Below are 24,259 nucleotides of genomic sequence, written 5' to 3' on the forward strand. Positions count from 1 at the left end.
GCTGGAAAAACTAGCTTTATGGCCAGAGTTTCTGGAAATGAGCTGAAAAGGACAACTTCTCTACAGGTCCTCACTCCAGTTCAGTTAGGGTTGTTGTTTGTGTAATTAGTTTCAGTGTGCCGCTCTTAATAAGCCTGACGTATAGCTCTACAGCCACTTCTCAATGACTTTCAAGAGGGCCCTGCCAGTTTGAACACAACTGAACAGTATGCACCACCTTAAATGAAATGCCCTGATAAATATCAAAGCCCATTACCATCACCTTTTCAACAATCTCCCAACCCTTACCTGCTTTTTGGGTCTGAAGAATTCTGTCATAGACCGCCTCTGAGTTTTCTAGCAGAGTCTTGCTCGTCTGGATCATCTAGAGAACACAAAAACATGTCGTTCATGTGTGCTTCTGTTTTATTTCACTTCCTTTACAGCAAACATGCATCCCACAATACAGCAGTGGGCAATCTTCTTGTGGTGGCTGGGTGTCTATATCCAGGAGTGGAGCCCAAAGGAACACACTGTTATTATGGACACATTTGTTGAAGGCCATATTTGTAAAGGCCACAATTGAAGGGGAAGAAGAGAGGGGAAGGAAAGGAGCAGACTGATTTTTTTTTTAAAGCAATCGTGTTTTTCCAATGTAACTTTGCATTACTCTCCATCAGGGAGGATGGAGAGTAAGTACTGTTGCTTCTATTTAAAAACATGCCACTTTAGAAGTGCAAGCTGTTTATCAAAGCATCTTGTTTGTGATGAGAACAACTGGTAAATATGTGATTTTGTGTTTCTAAGTGTGCTGCTAGCATATTATCCGTTGAAACACAGCTGTGGAACAGGCTAACTTTAGCCCGGACTGTGTTACTCTTGGTCTTAAGTTCAGACTTTACCATCTTACAGACAGCTCAAACATCCATGGTACCTCTCATCACAGATAAACAAGGCTCAGCGTTTTCGGTTTTTATTTTTCAAAGCCATCCATTATGCTGAATTTCGCCACAAGAAGACACTGTTACATAACCTCTCATGAACAGGAACAACTTTTTGATCCGTGGAAACATAAAATCCGGGTGAAAATCAGTTTAAAAATCTGGGTATTTTTCGGTGAAAATCGGTAAAAACCGAAAATGCTGAGCCATGCAGATAGATAGGTTTTGGGAATTAATTTACACATTACGTTAATGCCAACCGCTGCCTCAACTCAGTCAATTCAACAACACCCCCACCCCCATCTTGAAAATAAATAGAAAAACACAAGAAGGCTTTCCTCACACAAGGACAACCTCAGTGAAGTTTCAATCAGTCGATGGCTTCCCTATTCAGCTTCCAAGGCAGAAGGGAGAGAGAGGATCTGGTGAGCCAGCCATTTTATTTGAGCTTTGCCTTCACAAACTTAGTGAGGAAAGAAAGAGCCATGACTGGTACTATGGCCCTGAGATCAAAACGATGAACCATGCCAGCACTCCAATCGGCCACAGAGACAAGAAAAAAGGGAGAGAATTGAGGATTAGATCAAAAACCCAAAGCAAAAGGACAACAGACGGCTGGAAAAACAATTGTTTGTTGTAAATTCATATAATTAAAACAAACAATACCAAAATGCCAAAGAAAAAAAAAGTTAGGGTTAATAATACTCTTGCTCGTGCCCCTGACCCAGTAATGGAAAGAAGAACTGGAGTTGGTCCCCGGGCACTGCAGCTGCCCACTGCTCCTATTCAATAGGATGGGTTACATGCAGAAAACAATTTTTTCATTGTAAGAATACAATTCGTTGTAAGACTACAATGACAAAATAAAGTGGCTTTCTTTAAAAAAAAAAAGCGCTGGAGGTGACGGTTTGTCTTTGAAGTGTAGGTTATTCCACTTCCCTTTCCAGGACTGTTCCGTCAGACAAAGCCCAGCCATCTGATCTGCACTGCTCTGGGGATTCACACCACTATCCTTATTATAGTCAGTTGATAAGATCATAGTTAGAGTCTCAAAACCTAGTCATAGTGTTGAAGTGAATTAACCCAGCCACTAAGGATGCACAAGCCAGTGCATCCTTAGTGCCGGTCCCAAGCCCGGACAAATGGGGAGGGTTGCGCCAGGAAGGGCATCCGGCGTAAAATCTTTGCCAAATCAAATATGCGGATCATAAATAAGACTTACATACCAGATCGGTCGAGGCCCGGGTTACCAACGACCGCCACCGGTACTGTTAACCAGCAGGGTGTCGGTGGAAACTATGCTACTGTTGGGCGAAGGAGAAGGAGAGGGGGAAAGCATGTCCAGAGGCAGCTAGAGAGGAGGAAGGGTAGGCATGTGGAGGTGAGAGTTGGAACTTTGAATGTTGGCACTATGACTGGTAAAGGGAGAGAGCTGGCTGACATGATAGAAAGAAGAAAGGTAGGCATACTGTGTGTGCAAGAGACCAGGTGGAAGGGGAGTAAGGCCAGGAGTATCGGAGGTGGTTTCAAACTCTTCTACCATGGTGTGAATGGGAGGAGTAATGGGGTAGGGGTAATTCTGAAGGAAGAGTATGTCAAGAGCGTGCTGGAGGTGAAAAGAGTGTCAGACAGAGTGATGAGTATGAAGCTGGAAATTGAAGGTTTATTGCTGAATGTTATCAGCGCATATGCCCCGCAAGTTGGGTGTGAGATGGATGAAAAAGAAGAATTCTGGAGTGAGTTGGATGACATGGTGGAGAGGGTACCCAAGGAGGAGAGAGTGGTGATTGGAACGGACTTCAATGGACATGTTGGTGAAGGGAACAGAGGTGATGAGGAGGTGATGGGAAGGTATGGAGTCAAGAAGAGAAATGTGGAAGGACAGATGGTGGTCGATTTTGCGAAAAGGATGGAAATGGCTGTGGTGAATACATATTTCAAGAAGAGGGAGGAACACAGGGTGACATACAAGAGTGGAGGAAAGTGCACACAGGTAGACTATATCTTATGTAGAAGGCGCCATCTAAAAGGGATTGGAGACTGCAAGGTGGTGACAGGGGAGAACGTAGCTAGGCAGCATCGGCTGGTGGTCTGTAGGATGACTTTGGAGACCAAGAAGAGGAAGCGAGTGAAGACACAGCCGAAGATCAAATGGTGGAAGTTGAAGAAGGAAGACTGTTGTGTGGAGTTCAGGCAGGAGTTAAGACAGGCACTGGGTGGTAGTGAAGAGTTGCCAGATGGCTGGACAACCACTGCAGAAATAGTGAGGGAGACAGCTAGGAGCTAGGAAGGTACTTGGTGTGTCATCAGGACAGAGGAAGGAAGACAAGGAGACTTGGTGGTGGAATGAGGAAATACAGCAAATTATACAGAGGAAAAGGTTGGCAAAGAAGAAGTGGGATAGTAAGAGAGATGAAGAAAGTAGACAGGAGTACAAGGAGATGCAGCGTAAAGCAAAGAGAGAGGTGGCAAAGGCAAAGGAAAAGGCGTATGGTGAGTTGTATGACAGGTTAGACACTAAGGAAGGAGAAAAGGACTTGTACCGATTGGCTAGACAGAGGGACCAAGCTGCAAAGGATGTGCAGCAAGTTAAGGCGATCAAGCATAGAGATGGAAATGTGCTGACAAGCAAGGAGAGTGTGCTAAGAAGGTGGAAGGAATACTTTGAGGGGCTGATGAATGAAGAAAATGAGAGAGAGAGAAGGTTGGATGATGTAGGGATAGTGAATCAGGAAGTTCAGTGGATTAACAAGGAGGAAGTGAGGGGAGCTATGAAGAGGATGAAGAGTGGAAAGGTAGTTGGTCCTGATGACATACCTGTGGAGGCATGGAGATGTTTAGGAGAGATGGCAGTGGAGTTTTTAACTAGATTGTTTAACACAATCCTGGAAAGTGAGAGGATGCCTGAGGAGTGGAGAAGAAACATACTGGTACCGATTTTCAAGAACAAGGGCGATGTGCAGAACTGTAACAACTACAGAGGTATAAAGTTGATCAGCCACAGCATGAAGATTTGGGAAAGATTAATAGAAGCTAGGTTAAGAGGAGAGGTGATGATCAGCGAGCAGCAGTATGGTTTCATGCCACGAAAGAGCACCACAGATGCGATGTTTGCTTTGAGAATGTTGATTGAGAAGTATAGAGAAGGCCAGAAAGAGTTGCATTGTGTCTTTGTAGATTTAGAGAAAGCTTATGACAGAGTGCCGAGAGAGGAGGTGTGGTATTGTATGAGGAAGTCAGGAGTTGCAGAGAAGTATGTAGGAGTGGTGCAGGATACGTATGAGGGAAGTGTGACAATGGTGAGGTGTGCGGTTGGAATGACAGATGGGTTCAAGGTGGAGGTGGGATTACATCAAGGATCGGCTCTGAGCCCTTCCTTGTTTGCAATGGTGATGGACAGGTTGACGGACAAGATCAGGCAGGAGTCTCCATGGACGATGATGTTCGCGGATGACATTGTGATCTGTAGCGAGAGTAGAGTGCAGGTTGAGGAGAGCCTGGAGAGGTGGAGGTATGCACTGGAGAGAAGAGGAATGAAAGTCAGTAGGAGCAAGACGGAATACATATGTGTGAATGAGAGAGAGGACAGTGGAGTGGTGAGGATGGAAGGAGTGGAGGTGACAAAGGCATTTGAGTTTAAATACTTGGGGTCAACTGTCCAAAGTAATGGGGAGTGCAGTAGAGAGGTGAAAAAGAGAGTGCAGGCAGGGTGGAGTGGATGGAGAAGAGTGTCAGGAGTGATTTGCAACAGAAGGGTATCAGCAAGAGTTAAAGGGAAAGTTTACAAGATGGTTGTGAGACCAGCTATGTTATATGGTTTGGAGACAGTGACACTGATGAAAAGACAGGAGGCGGAGCTGGAGGTGGCAGAGTTGAAGATGCTAAGATTTTCACTGGGAGTAACGAAGGAGGACAGGATTAGGAATGATTATATTAGAGGGACCGCTCAGGTTGGACGGTTTGGAGACAAAGCAAGAGAGGCAAGATTGAGATGGCTTGGACATGTGTGGAGGAGAGATGCTGAGTATATTGGGAGAAGGATGCTGAATATGGAGCTGCCAGGGAAGAGGAGAAGAGGAAGGCCAAAGAGGAGGTTTATGGATGTGGTGAGGGAAGACATGCAGGTGGCTGGTGTGACAGAGGAAGACGCAGAAGACAGGAAGAAATGGAAACGGATGATCCGCTGTGGCGACCCCTAACGGGAGCAGCCGAAAGTAGTAGTAGTAGTGTTGAAGTGAATCGAGCTTTCTGTATACCCAAGTAGTGGCGACATGGCACAACCAGTTTTTGAAGTAGCAGCATGCTGCTTTTCAAAACTATCTTGGAGAGCATTGGGCACTTTTTTTTCAGGCGCAGATGTGGATTCTAAAGTCCCCCAAGTGAACCCCTACATTATGTTAGACAGCAGTTGAGATCCAGTGTGTCTTTGCGGCAGTCTACAGCTGCTGTTGTGCAACACTGATTACTATTCTAACGGGATGAGAAATGTCTGTCGGTGACAGAATCAGTATCTCAAGAGTATTTAAGGACATGCTGTGGTAGGAGGGATGACTCAAAGCCTTGTTTGCAAGTTAAATACTATCGTACATATTTAGTGTATTTAGCAGTACCATTAATAGGATTCAACTAGCATTTAACAAGGTTACAAATGGATACTATCATTTTACATATGTAAGCACCGCAATACAATTCAGTGCCAAACAAGCAGTTTATGTGGGCTTAGATGGGGCTGACATCTTGGCTAATTAGGCATCCATTGTAAGGATGGGACTACACGCGAAATGGATCACATACGATTCAAGCACCATACAATAAATGGCATGACTTGGTTTACTGCCAAATGAAACAATGACTGGCAAAGGACAACCAAAATGGGCTGGTGGTCCACTAGAGTCAGGGTTTCAGAGTTTGTCCATCCTTATTTTTTTCTCAGACATTGTTCTTTCCATTTGTCTGTTGCAAAAATATCCAGGACTCTAACCATATTCTGCATCATTTCATGCTGGCATTTTGATGGCTTGACAAATGATTCTTTACAAGCAGAGAAATGGGAGGGGATTGAAATCCCAGCTTCCATTCCTGCCAATTAGGAAGACAAAGCCCGGTTACTCCCAATGGTAGATTCTGACACAAAGCTTGGATTTTCAACTGCATTGTTCAATGCATTATTTACAACTCTCTCAGTTCCTCTCTTGTTGTTCAGTCAAGCCTCTTCCTGCTCTCTCTCTTCTGGTACTTTGCTCTTCAAGGCCTGCAGCTCCACTTTGAGCCCACTTTCTTAATTTATTCAGTTTGGCTCCCAGAACACCTATCATTTTCTCCTTTCTATACTCCAACTTAATTTGCCAGCACGCTTTCCATCAGGGCCAATTACCTAGTCCTCCATTTTGAGTCTGAATGGAGAGGAGGGGTCACCTTGATCAGCCTGGGTTTTACTCCTTTAAGTCTCACCCCATTTACATTCATATTTTTATTTTTTATTTCCCCCCCTTTTTCTCCCCAGTTGTATCTGGCCAATTACCCCACTCTTCTGAGCCATCCCAGTCGCTGCTCCATCCCCTCTGCCGATCCGGGGGAGGCCTGCAGACTACCACACGCCTCCTCCTGCCTCATACATGTGGAGTCACCAGCCGCTTCTTTTCACCAGGCGTTTCGCCAAGGGGATGTAGCATGTGGGAGGATCACGCTATTCCCCCCAGTCCCCCCCCCCCGAACAGGTGTCCTGACTGAACAGAGGAGACGCTAGTGCAGCAACCAGGACACATACCCACATCTGGCTTCCCCACCTGCAAACATGGCCAATTGTGCCAAGCCGGAGGTAACACGGGGATTCGAACCGGCAATCCCTGTGTTGGTAGGTAACAGAATAGACCACCAAGCTACCCGGACACCCACAGACGTTCATATTTGATTCCTCAAACATGTGGTGGACCATAAAAGTAAGAGCTGCATAGCAGGGTACAGTTAACATCCTAAATAGTAACTCCTTAATCACAGTCTACATCTTTACTCCTTCCTCAACAGGCCTCTCAATATGATGACATGTACAACTACAGTCCATGTGAAATTTTTGTCAAACGTGTTGCAAAATTTATATCACATAGGTTTGAATATCTCTGGTCTTTGTGAGAGCCTCACTTGAAATAGAGTCTTGGACAAAAAAATACAATTGCATTAAGCAAATATGCAATGCTAATGGAAAACAGACATCGTCTGTGCCCTTTGACCTTTTTCCTCTACCACAAATGTCAGCCAATGTGTCAGGCTTTTTTTCTTCTCTGTGTGTACTGCTAGTGTATCTAACCTCCGAAACAGCCGTGATCAGGTGCAAATGTCACAGTGTGAATATCTTAATAGTACATTTGATGAATATTCTCAGGCCATATGCTATGGGATCAAAAGGATGCAGTAGAAAGCCTTCTGAAAGAATTCTTCCTGAGAACTTTTTTTGCTATATTTTTTGTTTCACCTACACATTTTAATGCATTAAAATATTTTCTCCCTTCACTAAAAAAATTCAACACATTTTTTCAACAACACTTTTTTCAGAAATGAAAGACTTAGATGTCTTACATAAAAAAAAAGTATTCACCCTCTCAGAATCCAGAATCAACCCTTTATTGAAATACCTTTGGCATTAATTACAAATGTGTCTTTTCAGGTTTGTCTATATGAGTTTTGCACAGTTCGGTTTTGGATTTTCGGGCCATTCATCTACGCAAATTTGTTTCAGCTCTGCCAAGTAGATGGCGAGTGTTGGTTGACAGCAATTTTCTGGTCATACCACAGATTGTCAATGGATTTGAAATCTGGGCTTTGGCTGCACCATTCAGGAAAATTAACTTTTTTTAAGCTATTCATTCGTAGATTTTGCTGTGTGCTTTGGGTCATTGTCCTTTTTAAACATGAATATTCACCCGAAACACAGATGTCTTGCTGAATCAAAAAGGCTGTTTATATAGACTGGTCTGCATTTGACTCCATTCATTTTGCTCTTGATGGCAACAAGCTTTTCAGTTCTGAAAAGTAACCCCATACCATGATGCTGCCCAACACCATTCATCCTGTCAGACATGGCATTGGCAGCATCATGGCTGTAGTAAACATAATTCTTTACTTTAAGGCCAAAAAGTAAACTTTTGTCTAATCAGAAGATAAATCTTCAAATGGTCTCAGATTTTTTCAGATGGTTTTTAGTAAACTGCAGCCCTGATTTAAAGTCCCCCCCCCTTCTATCCACTATCCTAAAGAGATTGAATCTGTGAAGTATGTAAGAGATTGTTGATCTCTGAACATCTTCTCTCATTTAATACAATGAGCTCTGCAGCTCTGTGAGTGTTGTTGCAGGTCTTTTGGTCACTCCGCTGACAGTTGCCCTTTTTGTTTGGTTGTTCAGTTTGGTAGGAAAGCCCAATCTTGAAAGCATCTGGATTGTGCTGTATTTTTTCCATTTTGTCACAATTAATTTTACAGTCATCCTATGAAGGTACAATGCTTTTCCAAAACTTTTCATAACCTTCTCTTTATTGCCTCTTAACAACTTCATCTCATCCACAGTTAGCCCCTTGGTCTTCATGACAGCAGAACTGATTTGACCTGCTGTTTGAGTTGTCACACATCAAAAAAGTTGTGGTATTTATTGAGCAGTCACGCAACTGAACACAGGTGGATTCAAAATCAACATATAGTATGTTAAAATATTTAGTATGATCTCTAACCGAACAACTGAGGATGCACAAGCACATTCTTAGTCCCGGTTCCAAGCCCGAATAAATGGGGAGGGTCACATCAAGAAGGGCTACTGGTGTAAAACCTTTGCCAAATCAAATATGCGGATCATAAATTAGATTTTCATACCGGATTGGTCCAGGCCCAGGTTACCAACGACCACCACCGGTACGGTTGGCCAGGAAACTATGCTACTGTTGGGTGAAGAAGAAGGAGAGGGCAAAGGCATATCAAGAGGCAGCAGCGAGAGAGGAGGAATGGTAATTTAGTATGATCGCTCAATAAGTGGCTTATATTAAGTTGTTAATAATGGGGGGGGTGAATTAAGTCATTTTCAGGTTTTTAGTTTTAATATAATTTTGACGACATTTAAATTAATTATTTCATTTTGATGTTATAAAGAATAACTTGTATCGGAGTGGACACACAATCATACTTGGCAGTTTTCTTCTTGCTCCGCCTCTGCCACAGAATTTCAGCAGGTGTTCTCATCTACTGAAATAACATGGTGGAAAAGTTAACAGGCTTAACAATAGGCTGAGAGCAGGATGTAATGACTTTGACTGGGAGTAGGCTCGGTGCCATATTGCATAACTTCAGTCCATCGTGAACATCGATTTTACAACATGACACCAGCCCTAATACCTAACCCTCTCCATATGTTCCCTTTGAATCCTCATAAAGCCAGGGTATTGACTTGGTTATAGTTAAAGCCTTTGTCTCAGTTGATGCACACTGAAAGTGTTGGGTTAGACAAATAGTATCAAAGTAAACTTTTTCTCTTGTAAAGAAAAATGAAGTAGACACATATTGTTTTGTCTTCGTCAAAACAAGACTCCTCAAAACCACATAATAAATCCTACCAACTATTCAACTTCAATAGATAAAAGATCAGTCAAGTCAATTTTATTGTTTAAAGGTCCAATATGACATCCAGATTTTAAATCCAAAAGTAGTTAAAAAAAGTTTTAAAAAAATAGATAAATTCTTGATAAATGGACTAGTAGCTGTGCCAGGTACCAGCTAGTAGCCAATTTTCAAAGGTCACTTAAACTTCTGATTTGGCAAAACACAAAATATATGTATTGTGATTAAAATACCACATGCAATTATTTTATTCCAGCATCCTTGCAAAAGATGTACTGGAAAACAGTACAGTGCTGTCTGATGGACAACTGATGTCTCACACATTGGTTCTGCAATGAGTTGCATTTAGCTGCATGTGCTTTCTTCATAATTGAATCATAGGTAAATATTAGCCGATGATAAAGGGACGAAAAGTTTTTAACTCTACTTTCCCAAACGTAAACTTACAAGATGTGTGTTACAATTAGATTTTGTTGTATCAAATACAATAATATTCTTTACAGCACAACACAATTTAGAATTTCAAAGTCCAACCAAACTGTGCATATTTTTTTCTAACAACAATATTTACCTGCTCTGTATATGATCTGTCTTATCTCCCGTTTGGTAAAAAAATCATGACTCAAAAGAAAGAAAAAAATTTTCAAAATGTTTTGTTCTCTTGAGGGTGCCATCTATCTCAGTTTCTACTGGTATGTGTGGATTTGGTTACCAATTTATGTAAATGGATAATAGCCAATCACCACATTTTTATCTCAAGGTCATTTATTTCCCCCAAGGTCAACCCCTCAGAGCAGGTCCAGTAGGATGCACCACGACACAACCGCATATGTGTACTGCAACAACTTCAGCTGGTCTGCAGTGTCTAAGTTAAAATGTTCTGTAGCTGGGTGCCATAGTGAGGAGTCCCTGGAGGACCAAAGGTGAGGTTTTTAGGGAAGCGTGCCACATCAGTTTACGGCATGGATTTGCAGACTCCACTTTGCTCCATTGTACTTTATCAAATGGGCTTAGAAACAAAGAGGCCTCTGTTCTTAGTGACTACAGTGCACAACTAAGTATATGAAAGTGTTTTTTGTACCCAGTGTTAACCCTCACACATCTAAAGGTCCGGATCAAAAACCATGGTAGCAATTCATACTGCTGTTTAACGAGGCTAATATTAACGGTTTTTGCGAGGAGCAAGCAACAATGTGCAGCTAACACTAGTAGCCAGTTCAAGCCAGCTGCATTCATCAACAGGGGCAAGAAACAGAGCGGCTTCAGTTCGCAGCTGCTGTTGAAATCAGGGGCTAGCCCTACAAATGCCCATACTGCACAAGTAAGTAATTTAGATATGTATGGGTTTAATACATAATATCACTGATTAATATAATCATAATAAGTAGCATCAACTAAAGATGAAAAAAATATTGGGTCAAATCACTGTCCGAGTGGAATTATTAACTTACCAGCAAATCTCATGATCACTCCTTCTAGATGTTGAATTGTGTAACTTGATAAGACAGTTCACCATCTTACATGTCAGATAATAATTTTTAGATAGTAAAAAGTGCCCCATAACATTGTTCATAGCTGTAGGGAAGCTGACAGAGCTTTTACTGGCAACACCAGCTTTCATTCAAACAACATCATGGGAATACCCACTCAGCTGCATAAGGTCTAATGCCATTTTCAGCATACCTCTCAAAAATATGCTTTACCTTCTTTAGAAAAGTAAAAAATGGAAATGTAACTTCGACATCACTTTGTTTTTTTTTTTAACATTAAAAGTGGACAGATTTCAAATTTCGGTTGGACTTTTCTCGGTTGGACCTCACACAGTCTTTCATTTAATTAAAGTCTAACCATTTGGGGACCACACTAAAGCAGGTAATAGCTCACTGCTTGGCAGGATCATGTACACAGTATGTTGATGATATGATATGAAGAGGGAGTAATTGCCAGAACAGAAGTGACAGAACTTTTACTTTCATATAGAAATAAAAGGACCCAAGATCTATGAAAAGGACCACCACTGTCAGAGGACATGTGAATGTTAAATGAGTTAAGGCTCTTGTGAAACAGTGAACTTTTCATGTTTAGTTGTTTAGAAAAAGTAGCCTCCACCCACCCTTTTTAGCTGAAAAGCAAAAAAGGAAACTTGTTTCTTTTGTTCCTTAGTGCTTTTGTTTTCCTTAAAACAATGTGTTTTTTCTCTGTTTATACATTTAATCTCCATGACTGCTTTTTCACCATGCATATAAGCTAAATGAAAGTATGTCCATGATCCTCAGCTACTCACCATGTCATATGTGGTGACCACCTTTTTGAGAACCTCCGGTAACAGGCCTTGGGCCTCCAAGTTAGGATACTGGTCTTTAAGGTTGAATAGCAGAAGGGGGTTGTTGTCAGCTCCAGTCAACCGAGGGGAAAGGGCCAGGATGCACTGTTTTAGGTTGGCCACTGCAGAAAGGCCACACAGCTCTTTAAAGGGCACTATAGCATTCTGCAGAGAGATGGAAATGAAAGACTAAGCTGGCACGAATGTAGAGCTTTGTGTTATCATGATGCATGGAAAAAGTGTGCCTCTAAAAGTTTGATAACATGTAATTACTTTTAGTAACAGTTGACATTGATGTGATATCAGCACGAAATCAAGTGACAATAATAAATGTTGGTAACACTATGGTCTTCATCATAATTACAGAGTCATAAAACCAGAGAGCTACACCCCAGCAGAGGAAGTGGTTGAGCCAGAGCACTCATTACCTGTAATAACTTTCATTTAGTCAATTGCTAGTAACTCAAAAGCCTTGCAGACATTTTTTACAGACACCAACGTCACAGCATGTCCAAACACAAATCCCTACCTTCCTGTGGAAGGCCAAATTTAAATCCTGTATAAACAAGCAGTGGAACAGCAGTGACTAAGATGTGATGTAGTATCAAGGTCAGGTGCTTGCTATCACAAAATAACTGGAATATAAACACAACCAAAATAAATTCTAACACACAGTTCATAACAGAACATCACCAGGGATCCACCACAATGTTGTGACAGTCAAGTATGGCATTTCCTTCTGATGTTAATTTCTAAATTCCTTTTCAGAAGCCTAAAAACAGTGAACACAAAAAGTCTCATAAGGTGCACACAAAATGATTGAAACAAGACAAATTTAGGCTGCATTCTTGAGCCCAGCAGCAAAAGTAGGGTTTTCTTAACAGTGGAATAGTTCAAGATGACACAAGCAAACTGGAATTACACTCATTCAAACAAACAAAAACAGTAATATTAACAGGTTTAAACTCATAAAAAGGAACCAAAATGGGTGTAATAGACTGCAGATTGTTTGATGATTTTATTGCTAAAAATTAATCCAAGGCAGATCATTTTTGTAGTCTCCTTTCTAATCCATAACAATTTGTGGTAAATGCATCCACGATTTTGACAGAGCGAAATGTTTTAATTCCAAAAGGCTTACAGCCACAAGGCTTCAAATACTATGTACCTTTATTTCAAGTTAAAATATTAAAAGCATGCTGACCTGCTACCTGGGCTTCTGAATATAAACTGTCTGGCCTCATTCCTCAAAAGGGGAATTTGCCAGACTGGTTCTAAGCTTTGAAGTCTCCCTGCATCCATCTTAACTGTTGTGCAACACAAAGGGATTAGATCAAATCTGATTAAATCAAGCCTGGTGGCTATGGTTTTCTCTTGCCAAAAGGAGGCTTTTTTTCCCTTTTTTTTTCAAAAGCGCAACAGTCTTTGCTGGAAATCTGGTCATGATCTATGCATGATTTGGAGGATGATTTTCTTCATTCCATCCTTTTTCTAAACAAAACATTATCATGATGGAATTCGAGGGATATAGCCATAGCCTACATTTAATATTGACATTGATAGATCAATCAATAATGGCAGATAAATCAATCAACATTCAAGGCTGAGCATATTGATACATTAAGGGAGAATATTGTGAAAAATCTCACCCATTTCTTACCTGCATGTTCTCTCTAAGGTCTGTTGCCTCCCTCAGTGGCAACATGGCTGTTTTAAAGACATCATCTACAGCCTTTATCAACAGCACTCGCATGGTGGCATACTCTCTACTCTTCTTCCCCTTTCGCACCGACAGCCCCCTTTTATGAGGTTTGCCACCTCCTCTTCGGTTGGTTATGGCTACATGAACAAACAACCAGGCATGTGGCAGAACTTCTCCCGTCAGAGACTGCAGTGGAATATGCCGGAAGCCAGGCTGGAGACACTCAAAAGGAATGGTATACTGTCCAATAAACTCGTCACCAATATAGTCATCATCTAGCACCACAAAGCGCACCATGGCCAGTTCAGGGAGGTTTATCTGAAACTCACAACTTTCATCAAACAAAGGGTTGTCCCCATTCTGGTTAACTGTTTTAGTCCTTTGCTCTGCACAGTCAGCAGGGATACCGTGGATCTCCACATACACGTAAGGGTCTACTACGTCACCTTTAGCGCCTGAGCCTTTGGGTTTGGGGAAGTTCTGTCCACTGATGATCTTGATGTGCAAGAGCTGTGGGGACACACCAGGTACTGAGTCTTTCGTGTTGGCACTGAAATATGATACCTGCTCCCTCATTATCGCTGGGCGCAACACATAGCCACAGTTCCCATTCTGACGGAACCAGCCAATGTTTAAATCCATCATAAGGCCTGGGGTCTGGTAGTTCATTGCCACAATTTGGCAGCCACACTTCCAGAAATCTTGAGGGTTCATGTTGCTGGAGTCGATCCGCATTGGGCTTGGGTAAACTCGAGACAGAAACTTCTTGTTGTAATTTACAAAGTCACCTGGAAAGTCAGTGGCACAGCGACTAGCAAAGACCTCATTGAAAGAGCATAGCTCCCAGTGCTTCTGACTCTGAAAAGAAGTTGGGAAGTCTTTGAACTCTACAGATTTGCACAAAGTCACCAAGTCAGAGAGGTCCTTAGACAACTGAAACTTCTTGGGTGCAACAGTCTGTTGTTCTCCAGACTCAATGCTCAACCTATGGGACATCTCAGCCCCCTCATCTTCATCAGTCACCTCGCCCTCTGAACCAGTACAGCTGGTGCCTAATTTCTTGCCCTTGAGTAGAATCTTACCTTTCAGTTCAGAAGGTGAGGGGAGGTAGCAATCCTCAGGTTTGGGTGCATCCAGCTGAATTTTGTCCCCAATTATCTTTTTAAGGTGCTGAAACATGACTCTCTGCTGCTTTAAGGAACAGTGGTTCTCCAGACATAGTATCAGCGGAAACTCAGATGCAACAAAGGCATACTTGTTAATGATGTCAATGACACTGCGAAAAACAATCTGTGATGTCATGGTGTGACCGGTATAAATGACAGGTTCATTATCTGGCCCATCCCACACATCAAGCTCTACACTGCGACAGCCCATCTTGAGGGCGCGGATGTATCCTGTGATGTCAGAGGGACCTCTAAATTGATCCTCAATCAGGTATGTGTTATGTGAAGCATTGATATAATAGTGAGACAAAGGTTGGTTCATGTCCTGGCATACTGTTTTATGTTCTGGGTCAAATATATGGCACTCTGGCGACATAAGGTAATTAATGAACCCATCAAGGGAGAGCCAGCCCTTGAGCTGGCCTTCTTTAGAGGGTTCATATCTCTGAATGACCTCTAAGCTGGTGTCTTCGCTAACTTGTGCCATTCCCTGTTCTGCCTCCAGAAATATCATTAAGTCCTTACTATCTAGAAATTCTTTGTTGCTGGAGAACTGAACAAGGAGGAAATAAATTTCCGGCCTGGTACAAAGGTCATGATAGACTTCAATGAACTCCTCCTTTATCACGTCAGAGCCACCTTTCTCTTTAGCTTTGTGAAACTCCTTGAACTTCAGTTCTATCTTGACATTCTTAAGCCCAGGGTTTAGCTTCTTAATTAGCTGCACAGCAGCACATAAGCTTATTTGTTTGCTGTTGCTAACATCCGCCTCATTAAAAAGTTCACCAAGCCAAGATGAACGCATGTTGTTCTGACTGCTCTCTATCATATTCAAGGTGTGTTTCCCATAGGAAATCAGGTACCTCAGACCTGTCACCCATATGTTGGCCACATCTGCAGAGTTGGCTACCAAGTCCAGTGACTCATAGTTTTCCCCATAAATGACAGAGAAAGCACAGTCCTCCGATATCTGATCATATGTTCCGTTGGTCCTAAACATGTCTGTGTTCTTCCCTGTACGAACCTCCTTGATGGATTTGACATCAATTTTGGCTTTTTCTGACTCCTTTTTTGAGGGCTCCCACCTCAGAGACTGCATGTCAGCATCCAACAGGAAGTAGCGGTGGTAAATGCGTGAGTTAGAGCGTACTTTCTTTAGCTCTGAGCCATCCACCATGGCATTAATGCAGTCACTAGCGCTGCTGATTTTCTTCTCAGTTGGCATGCTGCTGAATGACACAGTCTTCTTCCTCTCTTTGCGCTGTCTCGAACCATCCTGTAAAAAAGATGACCAAAAAAAGGGAACTTACTTCTTCAATAATTCAATACAAATACTTTATAAGCAATGAAAAAAAAAACGACATTTGATTCATACAATGATAATAGTTAAAGCGATGAAGCATTACAGCGAAACTTAAAAAAGTTCAAAGTCTTTGAGGCTCATCTACATGGTGTGAAAGAAAGGACTATCAGAAAGCCATGCGCTTCTTCAATGTCTGAGAACACATTTCTATTTATGGGGTGACTGGGTCACAAGCTAAATTTTTAATGCCAGGAAGTTACATAAATTATGAGCAAAGTGACTTACTTTCACCAAGAAATTTACCAGACAGTATGTCAGCTGCGTTGAATGATTATAACGTTAATGAGTTTCTTCCTCTATCACATGAGAGGAAGAGGAGCATCAGCGACACTTCTGGTTAAGTTACTTTAAATAACAAAACAGGCCTTCAGCTTTGATAAATAAACTGATGGCTTTTATTTATTTTTGAACAGTGAGAACGAAATAAATAAATACTGGTCTACTGAGTTGGCTACTGTCTGATTCACTCTGTATTTTTCAGTTGCTGGAGTGTTGCGGTCTTCATTAGGATATAAGGGGCATATCAATGTTTCCTTTTCATCCCATCCATTCAGACCCCATGGGAAAGGACTACCAGACCAAACTTAATTCAATTAAAAGAAAAACAATCATACCATTTCAGTAAAATGTATGCACTTAAACTCTCAGCCAAAAGGAAGCAAGGCCCAGAAAAACACAACCCATTCATATCAATGTGTAGAAGTAGCTAAACATGTGGCTTCAAAAACAAAGAGGTAATGGGCAGTCTGCATTCATTTACTTTCAGCTCCCGTGTCTCTAAAGAAGTGCTTTCTGTATCACTTAAGTTTGATGCAGTTTGTTTTATACCTCTACCTGGAGTTAATCATGTGTTAATCTCTAGGTTGGCTCAGGTAAACAAACATCTCATCAGTGATCCTCTAAGCCAGCGGTGGCTAGCCATGTGCCATGGAGAGCCATGTGTATGTAGATTTTCATTCCAACCCAACTCCACACCAGGTGATTTCACTGATACATTCTTCCTCTTTGGTTGAAGGGTTGCTAACCAGTGAAATCACCTGGCGTGAAGTCCGGCTGGATTGAAACCTGCATACACATGGCTCTCCATGACACATGGTTAGCCACCCCTGCTCTAAGCTGACCACATCTTTATGCTTGCTTTAATAGGCTATAGTTTTAAAAATGCTACTTCATCCTATTCAGACAGTAAAAATGCTTGGCAATATTGATATTTGAATCATATTTTACTTTACCTTTTTGCCAAGTTAGACTATGCCTTGAATGAAAGCAAGAAAATTGAGTGGCTACCTACAAGATGTCAGCAGTGAAAGATCAAATTAAGGTAGAACTATATCGTTTCAGAACAATACAATATCCGTTGATGTGAAGAACAGCACCAGCTGCCTGCTCTGATAGTCTGTTTGTACATTTTGTCCAACCTGGTTCCCTCCCCATGTTTCCTAAAAACATTCACCCTGCAGAACACAGTCATCAACTCCATGGTTGACTTAAGGTACCTGTCAATGCATATTATGGATGAACAACAGTGAGTCTCTCTCAGGAGCGAATCGCCCCCAGACATCTAGACATTCACACAGACCAAATTCCTGACATTTTTAATTGACCCTATGCCCTCATGTAGCAGCAGATTCCTTCAGTAGATGAGCTCAATCCTTTTATGTTTTGGCTTTGTCAGTCTTCAAAGGAATATTTCTGAGATATTAAATCTCAAACTTAGTTCCTGTTAAATTCAAAGTTTAATAACTGTGCGGTTAATTAGAAAAGTGTTTAATGGAGATTGGGGACTGTTGTATCTGTCACTCTGGCTTGATTGAAACTGAACATTAATGCAGTAGCTTAAAAAGAAAAAAAATATCACACAGCTTTTTTTATTATTATTATTATTATTCAGGTTTAGGTAGGCCTAACCAGGTCCTTTACTTGGGACTTCTGCTCATGTCAAAAGCTGAGAATACTTTAATGTTCTGTGGGTCAAGAGATGATCAGCTTCCCTTTTTGTGATTTGATCCAGCTTTGGAAACCTGTTAATTGCAAAATAAGAAATCCAAAAGGTTAATTTTGAATTTATTTCTGGGCATCAAATTGTTATCTATTAAATACCACTGCAGAATGAATCAATTTGGATTGTCATTGTAGATTAGTGCATATTACTATAAAACTTGATTAACTGCTGTGTTGCAAATTTTTGATTTAAACAATTAAACTCTTGTTAAGGTCTCCTGTAAGAATAGCCCAGGCTTGGACTATTCTTGAAGGAAAAAGGGTTGATAGAAACTCATTCATTGTGGAAAAGGGACGAAATCTAATTTAAGCTCCTTGCAAAACCATGGGATGACCCCCAGTTGCCTTGAACAATAGCTTACGATGTCTTTGTAATACATCATCTAGGGCCTCTTCTAAACAGCATCCTGGCTAACTTCCTGCTCCACTTGAGACTGGAAACACATGCTCATAGTTATGATTGTACGTAAGAAAAATAAAGCATTGCCTGTCTATTGTTGGTCTATAGACACACTGGAGAGGTCATTATGTGTGGAATGACTACACTGTCTGCAAAACAAATATGAGTGACACAAGATGAAAACAGGGTTCTTATTCTGCATAACCAAGCATCAAGTTCATTGTGAACTAAAAAGAGACAACTGAAACAGTGCACTCTGACAACTCAACATTATGTAATTCACCACTGAAGACGTGAGCAAATATCCTGTCCTACGGTGAAATGTAACTGTCCACTATCATTAGCTACAACTTAACTGTCAGTAAAAAAGACGTTTCCATTGACTAAAAATGTATTCCTTCACTAAGTCTGTAACTTCTTTCAGAGAAGCTCATCTTGATAAAGAGAAATTGTAAGAATTCAAGAAGCTTATCTGACACAATCGGATGGCCCAACACAGAAGGCCAAACTCCTCAGGACATGACTCAGCAGTTTATCTACACCTAAAGGAGAAGACACACTCCTTCGAGCACAGCAACGTACACATTTTGGACAGGGAAGATAGATGGTTTGAAAGAGGGGTGAAGGAAGCCATCTATGCGAAACTGGAAAAACCATCCCTCAACAGAAGAGGAGGTCTGCGACACCACCTATCTCCCACTTACAACGCCATCCTTTCATCTCTACCCAGGAGACTCAAGAAGCTTAGCCTCCAAGAACAACAGTCGGTCACTAACGGCTCCAACAACTCATGACCACTGAATAATGATGTCGAAACTAACACCCCCAACGACCGTCGTTGCTTAACATCGGATCACAAAGAGTCATGCACATCAATAGCTCTGATAACGACTCCAAAGAGGATAAATATCTGAGTTTCATCACCAGCCAGTCAGACTAGCTTGGTCTAGTCAGAAAGGCATGAACTGATGAAGCCTCTTGGATGAGAGGCGAAACGTCTTCACGGATATATACCAAGTCCAGTTGCACTTGATTCAATTCTTTTGGATAACCATGACCTGGATGAATGAGAACATTCACAGACATATCTGATTTATGTTTATCTGATCTTTTTCAAACAGACTTTTCCTAAAGATGCTCTCAAGATATCAGTGAATGCTTGTGCGAGATTTGAAACTGCATGTCATTCTCAGTGGGGGGGAAAAAAGTTGCAAAAAGCTTTAAAATTAAGGAACAAAAAGAGTCAGATATGTTGCCAATTTGACATATTGTGAGTCTCGGGCAACAGAGCACCACATACTCAACAACTTAAGAACTGACTTGACTATAAATCTCACACAAACACATCAAACCTACTGACATAGTCCATAATCCAAAAACCTGTGGACACAGTAATCACACACACACACACACACACACACACACACACACACACACACACACACACACACACACACACACACACACGCTTGCACTGAGTACAATCCAGACTAACATTTTCTGTGCCCCACCCCCCACAGGCATTTGGAATTATGTATCTCGATACATCAGGAATAGAGCAAATCCAAAAATACATATATCTTGAAACATTCTCTTACACAGTCTGGTGCTTAAGACACGCTCATTAGGTTAATTGGGAGCTACAAGTCAAGATGCATGACTGCAAATGATCCTTATGATCTGAGCAAGAATATGGACCTTTGTCTGGAGTCAGTGCTTTCACATTCACATGGACCTTTAATCGTGGTCAAAGGCACCTGGTGGTGTATTCCTAGTCCTTGCTGTATGGACACAGCCTCCAGGGTAGGAGTCTCTCTCAGGATATCCTCTGTCTTAAGATACCTAGGCCAAAAAACAATACCACATACCCCTAGCCCCATCCCTATCCCCACCCAAACTTCCCATCTCTGTCTTAGCTCTGCTGTTATTATTTCCCGAGTGACCAAGTCTTATGTAACTGCCCTATCCGGGCTCTATTCTGGAATTTTCACATATTGTTTTCTTTACTGCTGAATATGGTTTGATTTGGCTGAGCTTGCTGATAAAAGGGAAGATATAGCCTACATCAACACACTGGCTTGATCCAGTTTTATCAACATTTGCAGGGTAGGGATTGTTCTCGATACTTACAGCATTACAGCATTACAGCTCCAGTTCTTTCTTCTTGTGTGTGTGTGATGCACAGGGCGTGTGTGATGCGTCAGTGCAGTAATACTGGGGTAGTAGTGCTTGTAGTTAGTGCATGCTGCATGCTGCTTCTGCTTGCTACTCTCTGCTCTCAGCTACTGCCGCCGGCTAGCCCTCTTTGTGGGGGTGAAAAGAGGAGCCGAGTGCGTAAGTCTCCCCTGCCGGTACATAGCCTCTCTACCGCCAAGACTCCTGCAGTGCCTCCTCGTGGCCACACACGGTAACTGGGTACCTTGCGGTCCCTGGCTAAACTGTAGGGGATCTCGGAGCTACAGTGGTCCCCAGAGGTCTAATGCGCAGGCCCATGTGAAGTGGATACGCCCTGGCATTGACCAACCACTGTCCCACTGCCTTGTGGGTAAGTGTAGGACGACAAAGGCTAGGGGAGCACACCCTGAGAGAAAAGCAATGTGCATGGCGGCGCACGATAGGCGGTCCTCTGACAGACTGGAGCTCCGGCAGCCTCCTGCAGCTGTGGAAGAGTGCTGGTCGTCTTGGGCCCCCCTTGCCACCAGATCCCACCCTCTCACAGTGAAGAAGTGCTGCTGGGACATGCGCACCCCCAGCGGCACTGTAAATAATCTCTTTGCGCAGGTATCCACCTCTGCCTCGGTGAGACCAGCAACCGGAATATGGATCAAAGTCTGGCGGCGATGGGGTGTCTGGTGACGGGAGCAGGTATGAATGCACTGGAAGCTCCTAATCAGACCCCTGCACGCCAGCGGCACAGGGCTATTCATGGTCGCCAGCAGCTGGGCTTGAGTGGCAGCTGCTCTCGGCAGACCCCTGTGTGTCTGAGCAGCCCTATTTAGGAGCCACACTGCTCACCCCAACTGGGGAGGGGCCTAGAAAAGGTGGCCTAAACATTGCCCACTCAAAACATCCTGGATAGGCTACCGCACCTATCAGGACATTCCACTCTGCGGTCGAAATAAAAAAAAGAAAATAATTCCCTTTAAACTGGCAACATGGAACATAAGAACTCTGCTGGACGTTAATGCCGAAAGACCTCAGCGAAGGACTGCACTAATTGCAGCGGAACTCAATCGCTACAATATTGACATTGCTGCACTCAGTGAAACCAGGTTCCTGGATGAAGGCTCCCTGAAGGAGGACACCTACACCTTCTTCTGGAAGGGATACCCTGCAGGAGGACAACATCAGCATGGTGTGGGATTTGCAATAAAAAACAGCCTCCTACCAAGACTCACTGAAACACCGATTGGCATAAGTGAAAGACTCATGTCGCTCAGGATCCCTCTGGCCAAGAAACGTTATGCCACCCTCCTAGGTGCCTATGCACCAACACTGCCATCAGAGGATGACGTAAAGGACCGCTTCTATCAGTCACTAGATGAGGCTCTCCGTCATATACCCAAGGAGGACAAGATCTTTTTGCTGGGCGATTTCAATGCCAGAGTGGGGAAAGACAACAAGGTGTGGAGTGGTGTCATTGGTGGGCATGGCATTGGGAAAGTCAATGCAAATGGACTGCGCCTCCTAAGCCTCTGTGCTGAGCATGGCTTGACCATCACAAACACCCTCTTCCAATTAAAAAACAAGCACAAAACATCCTGGATGCACCCACGCTCCAAACATTGGCACCTATTGGACTACATCATTGTGAGACGTGCTGATACAAAAGACGTCTTACTCACTCGTGCAATGAGAGGTGCTGAGTGCTGGACAGATCACCGGCTCATCATGACCAGGCTCCAGGTGGAGGTACGCCCTGCTGTTCGTCTCCAAAGGACAGGAAAGAAGAGGCTTGACTGTACCCGGCTAGAAAAGGCTGAGGTCCAGAACAATCTCCGCCTCTCTCTGGCTGAAAACCTGGAAGACATTGAGCTTCTCTTGAGCACGGATGATTCCATTGACAGGAAATGGTCTTCCGTGAGCTCCAGACTCTACAAGGCAGCATCCCAATCCATCGGTTACAAGAGCAGAAAACACCAGGACTGGTTCAATGACAACACAGGCACAATAACTTCCATACTCAAAGGCATGCATAAAGCACACAGTGCTGTCCTCAACAATCCCACATCAGCTACACTCCGGCAACAATGGCAAGCATCCAGGAGAGAGGTGCAGTCAAAATTGCGTGCCCTGCAGAATGAGTGGTGGATATCGAAGGCAAATGAAATACAATCCCATGCCGATAGAAATGATATGCACAACTTTTATGATGCAGTGAAAACCATCTACGGCCCAAGAAACTGCTCTGTCTCCCCCCTGAAGTCTGATGATGGTACCACCCTCATAAAAGACCAGAAACTCATCACAAAAAGATGGGCAGAACATTTTGAGACTCTTTTGAACCAGCCCTCCCCAACCGATCCCTCGATCTTGGATGAACTACCTGTCCGCCCCACCATCCAAGACCTTGACCTTCCACCAACCTTTGAAGAGGTTCATTGTGCAGTTAGGTCGCTGAAAAATAACAAGACCCCTGGCCCTGACAGTATCCCTGCAGAGATTTTTAAACAGGGAGGCTACCTCTGCACCCGTGCACTTTTCCTGTTCATCTCACACATATGGAAGAACGAAACTGTCCCTCAGCAGTGGAGGGATGCTAACATCATCTCCATATATAAAGGCAAAGGAGACAAGTCCCTCTGTTGCAACAGCCGTGGCATTTCACTACTGGCTGTTGCTGGAAAAGTCCTGGCCAAACTCATGTTACACAGGCTGGTAAAACACATCTCAGAGGAGCTGTTGCCTGAGTCACAGTGTGGGTTTAGGAAGAATAGGAGTACTGTGGACATGGTGTTCACAGCACGGCAACTCCAAGAGAAGTGCAGGGAGCAACATCAGAACCTCTTCATAGCCTTCATCGACCTGTCAAAGGCTTTCGACACAGTCAACAGGGACATCCTATGGAACATCCTCCTGAAGTTTGGCTGTCCACGAAAGTTTGTCAACATCCTTCAAAGATTTCACGTGGGGATGATGGCACGTGTGACCATTGGAGGCCAGGAATCTGAGCCCTTCAGGGTGTGCACCGGGGTACGTCAGGGGTGCATCCTTGCTCCAGTTCTTTTTAACATCTTCCTCCTGTGTGTGACATTGCTGCTCCACAAGGAAATCAGGAAGGACAGTGGGGTTACTGTGGACTTCAGACTAGATGGAAACCTATTTAACATCCGTAGGCTCCAAGCGGTCACAAAAATGACATCGGAGCACATCATTGAGTTACAGTACGCAGATGACTGTGCAGTTGTGGCCCACACACCCGAGGCACTACAAGCTACCCTTGCAGCTGCTACAAGGGCGTATGGTAGGCTGGGGCTCTCTATAAATGTGACAAAGACTGAAGTAGTATGCCAGTGGGCATCTACTCCTCCATCTCATTCACCAACCTTCAACATCTCCGACAAACCGCTTGCAACAGTGGAATCCTTCAAATACCTGGGCAGCTTTCTCTCTGACGACTGCAGCATCGACAGGGAGATGCAAAACCGGATTAAACAAGCGTCATCCTCTTTTGGCAGACTTAGGAGAAGGGTCTTTCAAAACAAAGACCTCAACCTCCACACCAAAATATCTGTCTACTTGGCAGTTGTCATCACGACTCTCCTCTACAGCTGTGAGGCGTGGACCCT

The 24,259-nt window shown here is 43.0% G+C and overlaps 1 protein-coding gene across 1 annotated transcript in view; it reads right to left on the bottom strand.

The window, feature by feature from the left end:
- Positions 1-24,259, bottom strand: part of LOC130117600 (inactive phospholipase C-like protein 2) — an 89,579-nt gene that overhangs the window by 21,341 nt on the left and 43,979 nt on the right. Inside the window, exons 3-5 of the mRNA XM_056285715.1 lie at positions 13,499-15,982; positions 11,800-12,003; positions 289-364 (exon numbers count right to left, since the gene is read on the bottom strand). Of these exons, the coding sequence (XP_056141690.1) occupies positions 289-364; positions 11,800-12,003; positions 13,499-15,982 (2,764 nt within the window). The remainder of the gene's footprint in view (positions 1-288; positions 365-11,799; positions 12,004-13,498; positions 15,983-24,259) is intronic.

Source organism: Lampris incognitus, chromosome 9 (assembly GCF_029633865.1).
Source record: "Lampris incognitus isolate fLamInc1 chromosome 9, fLamInc1.hap2, whole genome shotgun sequence".
NCBI lineage: Eukaryota > Metazoa > Chordata > Actinopteri > Lampriformes > Lampridae > Lampris > Lampris incognitus.